Genomic DNA, 11,902 nt, shown 5'->3' with positions numbered 1-11,902 from the left:
GTTACAAAGAAACTTGTTAAAGTGGTTGCTGGTGGTATTTCCGTTCGCTGTACTATGTTCTCTGCGTTGAAATAAACTCGCTGGCCATTCTCCAAATGAGCTGCCAGATGCACAACAGTAGGATGGCGTTCATGAATTGCAAATGAAAATATTCTCCAGATTGCTTCATTGCAGTTCATATCTGTCCATTTGAAATTTGCTAATTTCATCTCGTTCAACGCCAATAACCGCCATATCGCTTCCTTTGGTGACATATTTGCAAACATACTTAATTTATTTTATTGAACTGCAATGCTCAACATTTATATGTGTTTTGAATGCCTTAGACAAAATTGGCGAATATGGAACGATTCATGTGTTATCAACCACGAAATTATTTCCTTTCAATTGAGTGATGAATGTTCTGCCATTGTCAGCGGGTGAGCGACGCCGATAGAAAGGGAATCCGTCGTTTCCAGTTTGAGTTTCCGAAATAAAAGCACGGGGATAGCGTTTTTTGCATTTACTGTCCGACATACAATCCGAAGATGGATCGTGTTCTCCGCAGGGCCCTTGAACCGTATTGGCCATCACCACTTCGTGCAACTCTGGATCTATTTCAACATCAGGAATTTCGGCGGAAATGATGTGATCAATTTGGTCAGGTGTAATTTTCTCCACAATCCAAAGAAGAATGTGTGCGTGGGGCAAACCTCTCTTCTGCCACTCCACTGAGTACATCCAGCATCGGACAGTGCCATATACACGTTGTTTCGTAGTAAAGTCCATCAAACATCTGAGTTTTTGTTTAAACACCTGTGCTGTAACGTCGTTTCGATCGCTTGGTGATTGACCGGGATGCAATAGATTCGTAATGTCTGGCCATTTTGGATTGCAAGTAAATGTAACAAACAAATCCGGCCGTCCATAATTGCGCACGTAAGTCATCGCATCCTGGGAGTACTTATGCATGTGTCTAGGACTGCCAATGTATGTCGATGGCAAAATATAGAATCGACCAATATCTGTAATATCCGCATCACCATTCATTGCATCTCTTAAGTGAATATACTCTTCAGATCGCAACTTCGACTGATTGTATCGCATGTAATTAAGTCGTTCTGTCTCAACTTTAACGTACATGTCAACTGCATACTGTTGAAATAACCGTCCATATCTCAGTAAGTGGTTGTCATAGTTTTGGCGAATCATCATTCGATATGCGTAAAACTTCATTGAACTGACTTTTTTATTTTTCTCGACACCTAAAAGTTTAAATTACCTATATGAAGTAGCAAACAAAAATTTTTTTTTACTAACCATTCACCGGATTTATCATCTTATAACCTAAGTGATATCCGCCTTCTCCACGGCAGAACATGAGCGGATGTTGCATTGCGTCGTAAGATCGATGTGTCTCACTTATCCGTTTTAGTGCGTTTTGATTTCTACGTTTGATAACAATATCACGCGACTGCAAATTTTCTCCAACAACAACAATTGATATTTCGCTAACTGTGGTGCATTATATTGTCTTTCATGTGTCCTTGTTGGTCTTTTGTCCGCTTGTATGATTATACTATGATCATCTGTTGGCATACGTTCCAACGAAATCGTAAACGGTTTAATGAGGCCATTGTGTTCGTGTATCATTTGCTGCAATTGTTCGATTATTTCTCTTTTCGTTGTATTGAAGATAGCACAACGCCGATTTACTTCATCATGTAAATCTCCCTGAAAGTAAATTTGGAGTTATTCGTGTGCAAATTTGCCCATGAACCTGAGGAAAGCTCTGTAGTTTCTGTCGAATATTGTTTGGCAAAAATACCTTAAACGTTGGATTGTAGTTTTGTTCATTTACAATTTCACCGCCAAACGACGTCATTTGAAAACAATCGTTGTACATTTTAGTGTGCTTTAAGAAATGGCTCGAGTGAGGAGATTCACCTAAAGCAGCTGGAACAATGGCTGTGGTGGTGGAAGCAAGTCTGGCAACTTAACCTTTCCCCCGGCGCAACATAACCCTGGCGGTTCATTTTTAAATTTGACTGCATTGCAATATTGACAAACTTCTGACATTTGACCGATTTGAACAGATGCGCTACATTGAATGTTTGGATCATATCGAAAACCTGCCCGTTCAATGTTCACAAAAGAAAGATGTTGCCGCTGTTGTCGTCGAATAATCGCATGTTGTGATCTTACTTGTCGATCGTTGTTGCTGATTGTGAACTTCATCTTCTAACTGGTGCGTGCTATTCTCCAGCAGTCTATTTCGTGGTGATACCCTCTCAATAACACTTTCCCTTTGACGTGCTCTGCTATTTCGTGTTCTCCTTGCGGCCTGGGAACTTCGAGAAGTGTTACCATACGTACTGATTCTTGGCATCGTAACAAATATCTAATTGGAAATGATCATTCATTTCTATAAAGTTCATATAAGGTTTTACGGACCAACAACTTACCTTTGAAGACTCCAAAAATGAATGAATTAAACTAAGGAAGCAGATCAATTGATTGATAAATTCCAATGTACATAAATCGGTATTCGCCAACACGCTAAATCACTTTCACTAAATAACTCACTTTTTAAAACAAAATATATCAAGATATCAGTAAAGCAAGGCGCATTTTTATTGCCCTCTAAATTTTGCGTGTTCGATTGCAAAGCAAAATTGACGTTTAATTTAATTTGTGTTTGTTTCATAAAACTGCCATTTCCATAAGCCAAAAATAGCACGTAACACAACCAAAATTACTATATAACCGCTACTGTCACCGATAAATAAACAAAAATAGCAAGAAACAACCAAAATGTCGTGCTAGGTGTAAAATGAGATAAATATATGGTGGATTAACAACCAAAATAATTAAAGATTGTATGGGGGGTACCACGCCTCCTTTTTCGATAACGCCAAGTTTTATGGGTGAGAATGGTGTTGTTTCCTATAGTTCTATACCAATTTTCATGTTCCTACCTTAAACATTTTTGAAGATATTCACCTTGAAAAATTCAGTTTGTGTGGGAGGTGCCACGCCCCTTTTTCCGATTACCCCTTCTTTTATGTGTAAGAAGGCTTTTGATACCATATAGGTCTATACCAATTTTCAGGTCCCTACCTTGAACCTTTCACAGATATTTTGCTTAAAAAATTTAGTTTGTATGGGAGGTACCACGCCCCCTTATTCGATAGCCCCCGGTTTTATAGGTGAGAGTGGTGTTGTTATCCTGTAGCTCTGTACCAATTTTCTTGTTCCTACCTTAAACACTTTTGAAGATATTCGACTTGAAAAATGCAATTTGTATGGGAGGTGCCACGCCCCCTTAATATTTTGTTCTGATTTTAAGACATGACCTGCGCGTTGTAATAACAAACAAATCCCCCAAAGGAAGTATTTCATTTGGTTAAGCCGTTTTCGAGTTTTAGCGTTACAAGTATACACCATTTCATTTATATATATATAGATTACTGATTCACGCTGAACACCGCATTATGCAACACATGGTGTGCCAGGAATTTTATATCCCCCGACGTAAGCCCCCAAATAAAGAAGTGGATTTTCATGTGCACTACGCATAAGCAAAAGATGCGGACACAGACTATGGCAACCCTTACTCCGGAACGCTGCAGCTTCGAAAAACAGTTTGTGGATTTGCTCAATCAAGTTTCACCTTTTTTTAAATATTATTTTGTTTATTGGAGCAGCTTTTTTTAACCCTAACAATAAGTTAAAAAATTTTAAATCTATTTAAAAACTAGACAAGCTCAAGCAAGTATTTGATCGCAGAAATTTACCAAAGCATTAGCCAATGGGTTTGTGTGAGCTTGGATTTTAAATATATATATTTAATTCGGCTATCTTCTGCTTCTTTCTTTATCATAGGAATAGCAAGGTCTTTATGGGTTTTTTAATTAAACATTTTCGATTGAAACCTTTGTATTATATCAATATTAGTTGCCCAGGTCGTACCCCGCAGTTGAATGTCATACATCAAAATCGGCTTTTTGACCGCATTATATAAAAGCACCGTGTTGTCTAGGCTAAGTGTAGAGTTTTTATTTAAAATCCAATTTAAACTTGCAGCTCTAATCTTCATACATGTTATTTTACTAGAGATGTGTTTTCTCCCCGTGAGCCTTCTGTTTAGATGAATACCAAAATACCCGAACCTTCCACTGCGAATGAGATTGAGGAAATTTTCAGGTACTGCAATCCCTCACTTCCCACGCAAGACTGGAAATTTGTAAGGCTAGAGAGAACCGATGAACCATATCGGCAAGCGCTGATAATGCTAAACTGGGAGTCCATCGGTCATCTCAGCAAAACAAAGGGAGCCATAAGCTAAGGGTTCGAAATGGTGGTGCTGAAAGTACTCCCAACGGATGCCAGAGCTGATAGCATCCAAGCTGCAGCTGCGGTGGATAACACAGACCGCGTTAATGGTCGAACGACCCGAATCTCTCGGACGTGGCGAGTTCTGAGGCGTTTCCGTCTTCAGCCTCGAACAATTGTTTGAGGAGGTGCGGGTCGATTACGACATGAGCGCTGAACTAGTGCTTCTGAAGGAGAGTCTGAAGGATGAAATTCCTCCAGATTAATCTCCAACACGCGAAGGCGGCCTCCACCAATCTACTGGTAAAAGACTGATTGGTCTGTATGAAGACGGCTGTGTTAAGTCTTTCCCAGGTTTATCTATCAAGATAATCTGCGACTTTTCCATGAAATTGGATAGTAACCGAAATTAAGAATTGCATTGAAAAGCAAAGGGAGCACCTCTACAGCAATAATTTGCTGTTTACATTTTTGGGGTAATTTTATCAAGTCCCGGCGACGATTTTGGATTCTAATAATTCTAATAATTTCAGAAGATAAAGTCTAAAAAGACTCTAGCGACTCTTTAGCTATGTTATTAAGATTGACAGCTTAAAGTTGTTCTTTGGGCAATTAGGTTGAAATACCTTTTCCAGGTGATTTGCAACACAATTAGCCTTTTCTTCGTCACTTCGAGCCCAATTTCGTTGCGACAAATGCGACTACATCATATGTCACACACTTATATTAGGTTGTCGAATATCTCCCTTCCGCTTATTTGATCTTTATTCAATGCTTTATAAAAAGTGTTACAGTGATACCCCTCGTAGAAGCCCCCCTCCTTATTTGCGAAGAACTAATCACCGGTATGTTCACCACATCTGTGGTTTAATTTAAATCTTCAATTTTTAAACTCGAGAAATGTTCATATTGACGATAACAAATTGATCGATCACTTGGCAAATTTCAATGCGTTCTTGAAAACGAAAACAGAGAACCGAGGAATATCAGACGAGTTTTTTACGCAATCTGTTAATGACCAGTTGTGTAAATCCTTCAAAGCTAACAAAAACGCTGAGTCGTTTTCCGAAATATTTGTTGTCTATCCCTGGTCACAATGCAAATTGCGAGCGTATTTTTTTCTTAATCAATACACAGTAGAGTAACGAGCGTAATCGTTAGTCGTATGCTCTAATACATGTGTTTTGCATTGTAATATCCACCTGCTAGAAATCTATGACCTAGCGTTCCAAAAAACTCCTTAAATTGGTTGACTGTAATGTTAAACCGAGATGGGGAGTATAGTAAAGCCGTCAAGTCCCCGCAGCGATTTTTTATAAATATTGTTGTAGCTTGTAACTGCGCTGTAGCATGAGATTCTAATAAGTAGTGATTTAATCACTGCTGTTTCACCATGTGCCTTTCCATCAGGGTGATTTGTAATATAGATTCTAAATCCCGGTATAAAGAAATTGTTTTACTCGTAATATGAGTATCTGACAGTAGCATAACATCTTCTTCTTCTTCTTAATTGACGTAGACACCGCTTACGCGATTATAGCCGAGTTAACAACAGCGCGCCAGTCGTTTCTTCTTTTCGCTGCGTGGCGCCAGTTGGATATTCCAAGCGAAGCCAGGTCCTTCTCCACTTGGTCCTTCCAACGGAGTGGAGGTCTTCCTCTTCCTCTGCTTCCCCCGGCGGGTACTGCGTCGAATACTTTCACAGCTGGAGTGTTTTCATCCATCTGGACAACATGACCTAGCCAGCGTAGCCGCTGTCTTTTAATTCGCTGAACTATGTCAATGTCGTCGTATATCTCGTACAGCTCATCGTTCCATCGAATACGATATTCGTCGTGGCCAATGCGAAAAGGACCATAAATCTTTCGCAGAATTTTTCTCTCGAAAACTCGTAACGTCGACTCATCGGTTGCTGTCATCGCCCAAGCCTCTGCACCATATAGCAGGACGGGAATTATGAGCGACTTATAGAGTTTAGCTTTTGTTCGTCGAGAGAGGACTTTACTTTTCAATTGCCTACTCAGTCCGAAGTAGCACCTGTTGGCAATAGCAATCCTGCGTTGGATTTCCAGGCTGACATTATTAGTGGTGTTAATGCTGGTTCCTAAATAGACGAAATTATCTACAACTTCAAAGTTATGACTGTCAACAGTGACGTGAGAGCCAAGTCGCGAGTGCGACGACTGTTTGTTTGATGACAGGAGATATTTCGTTTTGCCCTCGTTCACTACCAGACCCATTTTCTGTGCTTCCTTGTCCAGCCTAGAGAAAGCAGAACTAACGGCGCGGGTGTTGAGGCCGATGATATCAATATCGTCGGCATACGCCAGCAGCTGTACACTCTTATAGAAGATGGTACCTTCTCTGTTTAGTTCTGCAGCTCGAACTATTTTCTCCAGGAGCAGGTTGAAGAAGTCGCACGATAGGGAGTCGCCTTGTCTGAAACCTCGTTTGGTATCGAACGGCTCGGAGAGGTCCTTCCCGATCCTGACGGAGCTTTTGGTGTTGCTCAACGTCAGTTTACACAGCCGTATTAGTTTTGCGGGGATACCAAATTCAGACATCGCGGCATAAAGGCAGTTTCCCGATCCTGACGGAGCTTTTCGTGTTGTTCAACGTCAGGGGATACCAAATTCAGACATCGCGACATAAAGGCAGCTCCTTTTCGTGCTGTCGAAAGCAGCTTTGAAATCGACGAAGAGGTGGTGTGTGTCGATTCTCCTTTCACGGGTCTTTTCCAAGATTTGGCGCATGGTGAATATCTGGTCGGTTCTTGATTTTCCAGGTCTGAAGCCACACTGATAAGGTCCAATCAGTTTGTTGACGATGGGCTTTAATCTTTCACACAATATGCTCGATAGAACCTTATATGCGATGTTGAGGAGGCTAATCCCACGGTAGTTGGCGCAGATTGTGGGGTCTCCTTTTTGATGGATTGGGCATAGCACACTTAAATTCCAATCGTTGGGCATGCTCTCGTCCGACCATATTTTACAAAGAAGCTGATGCATGCTCCCTATTAGTTCTTCGCCGCCGTGTTTGAATAGCTCGGCCGGTAGTCCGTCGGCCCCTGCCGCTTTGTTGTTCTTGAGGCGGGCAATTGCTATTCGAACTTCTTCATGGGCGGGTAATGGAACGTCTGCTCCATCGTCATCGATTGGGGAATCGGGTTCTCCTTCTCCTGGTGTTGTGCGTTCACTGACATTCAGCAGTCTGGAGAAGTGTTCCCTTCATAATTTAACTATGCTCTGGGCATCAGTGACTAGATCACCTTTGGGGGTTCTACAAGAGTATGCTCCGGTCTTGAAACCTTCTGTAAGCCGCCGCATTTTTTTGTAGAATTTTCGAGCATTACCCCTGTCGGCCAGCTTATCAAGCTCTTCGTACTCACGCATTTCGGCCTCTTTCTTCTTCTGTCTGCAAATGCGTCTCGCTTCCCTCTTCAACTCTCGGTATCTATCCCATCCCGCACGTGTAGTGGTCGATCGTAACGTTGCGAGGTAGGCAGCCTGTTTTCTCTCCGCTGCGACACTGCACTCTTCGTCGTACCAGCTGTTCTTTTGCTTTTTCCGAAAACCAATGGTTTCGGTTGCAGCTGTACGTAAGGAATTTGAAATGCCGTCCCACAGTTCCCTTATACCGAGTTGTTGACTAGTGCTTTCAGAGAGCAGGAGTGCAAGCCGAGTAGAAAATCGTTCAGCTGTCTGTTGTGATTGCAGCTTCTCGACGTCGAACCTTCCTAATGTTTGTTGGCGTGCGTTTTTTTCCGCACAGAGGCGAGTGCGAATCTTAGCTGCAACAAGATAGTGGTCCGAGGCGATGTTATTACCTCGGAGCGCACGCACATCTAAAACACTGGAGACGTGTCTTCCATCTATCACAACATGATCGATCTGGTTGGTAGTTTTTCGATCCGGAGACAGCCAGGTAGCTTGATGAATCTTCTTATGCTGGAATCTAGTAGTACAGATAACCATATTTCGGGCCCCGGCGAAGTCAATCAGCCTCAACCCATTTGGGGATGTTTCGTCGTGGAGGCTGAATTTACCGACCGTAGTGCCAAATATACCTTCTTTGCCCACCCTGGCGTTAAAGTCGCCAAGCACGATTTTGACATCGTGGCGGGGGCAGCTCTCATAAGCGCGCTCCAAGCGCTCATAGAAGGTATCTGTGGTCACATCGTCCTTCTCATCCGTCGGGGCGTGGGCGCAAATCAGCGATATGTTGAAGAACCTCGCTTTGATGCGGATTGTGATTGTGAATGATAGTACTCGGCGACGGAGTCTCTCTCCCACCACGAATCCAACACCAAACTTGCGCTCCTTTATATGGCCACTGTAGTAAATGTCACAAGGACCTACTCGTCTCTGTCCTTGTACCGTCCATCGCATTTCTTGGACGGCGGTGATGTCATCCTTTATTTTTGCGAGGACATCAACCAGCTGGGCAGCGGCACCTTCCCAATTAAGGGTCCGGACATTCCAGGTGCATGCCCTCATGCCAGAAATTTCAATATTTAGCTCGGAGGAATATTTTTCATTTGATTACAACGCTTGAATTCCGATAGACAATTTCGTTTTTAAGTGTTTATGTACGGGGCAACCCCTATAGTTTGCAGTGTGATGTCCCCCACAATTACTACATTGTTTAATTAAATCCTCCTTCTTAAAGGTACATTTTGATGTGGGATGATCACCATACACCACGCAAACACTGCGTAGGTTGCAATATGATTTTGTGTGGTCATACTCTTGAGAGTTTCTGCATTGCACTGGACAATTTCTTTTATGTGGTTCCTCAACGGTAACTCTGCGATGGAACAAATATCTTAGGTTGTAAATGAGATGTTTTCTGTTTTTCTTTGGTTGATTAAAATTTGGCATCAGTTCTATTTTAAACATTGGTTGTGGGACTTTGTTTCTGTTAAAAGCATTTGCTACTGATTTAGTACTAAAACCGCGTTTCTTCCAATGCTTCTTTAACATCTTTAGCTCCTACCGAAGACTATTAGGCCTTTTGAACTCTTCAGTTGATAAGAGTAGTAATTCTTGTTATTATTTGACAAGTATTTTACAACATCCATGAAAATTTTTCATTGTACCACAAACAATAAGTAGATAATACCGCAATACAATAAAATAATAAAGTCAAAACAATAAAAAACTATAAACACGCCAATAACAACTGTTAAAAATAACAAAGAAAACCTACAAAAATGGTCGATCAATACGACGACCCGTTCATGACGCATATCGTGGCACGATCACCCATGAAGAATTGTATCACAGATAGTATGTATTATAAACCATCTCCTTTATGTATTATAGACCATCTCCTGAATGTAGATACGCCAGTGACAACAACGCCAACCGTTCAGTCGGATACCAATGTGCCACGCACCGAGCCTACCCCAACGACTTGAGCTGCAGTTGCAACAGCCTCATCAACAGCAGTGCGAGTTTTTGCGCTCTTATTTTCTCATTTAAAGCAGGTTACTGGAAAATAAAATATTATAAAATTAAATAAAGAAACGGTCTATTACGCGGTAACTGCTGTACGGTTAAGATGACCGGTTTTAATACAACTGGCTAAATGAGCCTTATAATGAGCCTACCCGAAACCACACACACTACGCAACGCTAGTAATCTCCATATGCAATTATCTCCATCCATAATTAATAAACATACTAGCTGTTACCCTGTGCGTTTCGCTACACCTAAATCGATTAAAACTCTTAAGGGTTTTTACTTTGTGTTTTATTTATTGTTGTAAAACGGTTACTTATTCATAAAACATTTATAAAATATATTGGTATACAACATTTTTGGTTTTTCCACCTGGCGCGTAAATGAATAAGCACTTTGGTGTTCCCACTCTCGAGCATGAGACGAACAATTGGCCGTGGGAGAAGCACGGTTCTTCCAAATTGACGCTGCACACTTAAAACGTTTGCCCTTGCGATTTGTTGATGGTCATCGCAAAGCCAAGACGTACTGAGAACTGCAAGCGCTTAAATTCAAACGGCATGTCCGTTGGAATCATGGGAATGCGTGGTAAGAGTACAACTTCACCTGCTGCCTTGCCATTTAGTATTGTTGATTCAATCAAATTTGGCCACAATTTTTTGACTGAAAGTCTTGTGCCATTACACAAAGTCGGTGGCTTCAGATTTCGTAGAAGTATAATGGGTGAACCGACTTTCAGGGCTAAACGATGCGGTGGCAGACCGGGGGGATCCAAAGAATTCAAGAATTCAGTTTGATAATTGAGTACTTCGTCTTGATTTAAAACGCTATCAATCGATGTACATAAATGTTGTAGCTTCTCCTGGCAGTTTTTCTTGAATGGCAAAATTGACTTCGTTGACGTGTACATTTTTTGGTGCCAATATTGCGCGTTCACTTAAATAATCGTGGCGTTGATAGTGTTGAACAATATTCGGAAATACACATTCAATCAATTCTTCTTTCGATTGTAAAAGTGTACAAAAGTTGTTCGGCAATGTGATCAAACCGGTATCATCGATTGGTATTTTGCCTTCGCCAAAGTCCAACAACTGCTTCGAAAACGCCGCTGCGGATCGATCATTTTGCAGTTGGACTCGCATGTTAATGGTAAGGGTCAGCCTTTGAACATGTCTCCACAAAACTGACGATTTTAAACATACGTTTATTTCGTCGGCAGGAGTTGATCGAGGAATGACTGACAAAGTTTGCCGAAAATCGCCGGATAATAAGACTAATGCTCCGCCAAAATTTGTTGCTTTTGGCGTAAATCTTGCATTGTTCTATTGAATGCTTCTAATGACTTTTGTTAGCCATTTGGCACTCATCCCATAGAACTATTCCAGCTCCTCGCAAAACTTTTGCCATTGTTGAATTCCTCGATATGTTGCACGTTGGTGTTTCAACGACTTGGATGTTCAACGGTAATTTCAACGCAGAATGTGCTGTTCGGCCGCCACCAAGTAGAGTAGCAGCGATGCCTGACGAAACAATTGCCAGCGCAAATTTCTGCTGTGACCGTATAGTAGCAAGAATCAAAGAGATCAGAAACGTTTTCCTTGTACCACCGGGCGCATCAAGAAAGTAGAATCCACCGGCGTTATTGTCAACCGCTCGTATAATTTTATCATAAGCATTTTTCTTCTGAATATTCAATTTGGTAATGTTAGCTTGTATGAAAGCACGCAATTCATTGCAATCGTATTGTTGTTCACGTTGAAGCTCATGGTCAATGACTGTGCGCAGTAATGCCAAGTTGCGCTAATGCCTTATTCGCAATTGTAAGGCACAGATCTTCAACCAATATCAAAGCAGAATTATACATTTGTAATGTATATAGCAAGTCTGCGTCCGATGCTCGATTACGCGCCAAAATTAATAAGTCCTCGGTCATGCAGTCTTTGTACTTATTCCACAGTTATTGCGGATTTGACGGAAGGCATGTAGAAATTATTATGGCGAATTTGCGTATTTGTTTTGGATGAGATGTGAGTGATGCGTCATGAAGTGCGGTGTCCCAATGCATATCATCTTCTAACAAATGCAATCGCTGACATGCTTCACGATACGTCGCACACAACTG

The 11,902-nt window shown here is 41.4% G+C and overlaps 1 protein-coding gene across 1 annotated transcript; it reads right to left on the bottom strand.

Moving 5' to 3' along the window:
* Window positions 1-351: 351 nt before the first annotated feature.
* On the bottom strand, window positions 352-1,122 carry LOC120781587. The gene has a single exon (XM_040113822.1). The coding sequence runs from the start codon at window positions 1,120-1,122 to the stop codon at window positions 352-354; it is 771 nt and encodes a 256-aa protein (XP_039969756.1).
* Between the last annotated feature and the right edge of the window lie 10,780 nt (window positions 1,123-11,902).

Source organism: Bactrocera tryoni, unplaced genomic scaffold (assembly GCF_016617805.1).
Source record: "Bactrocera tryoni isolate S06 unplaced genomic scaffold, CSIRO_BtryS06_freeze2 scaffold_7, whole genome shotgun sequence".
Lineage (NCBI taxonomy): Eukaryota > Metazoa > Arthropoda > Insecta > Diptera > Tephritidae > Bactrocera > Bactrocera tryoni.
The sequence above is the reverse complement of the archived record's forward strand: the minus strand, read 5'-3'. Positions and strand labels throughout refer to the sequence as shown.

Excerpts from the sequence above, each read along its gene's own strand:
- LOC120781587 (XM_040113822.1), bottom strand. The coding sequence starts at position 1,122 with ATGTACGTTAAAGTTGAGACAGAACGACTTAATTACATGCGATACAAT.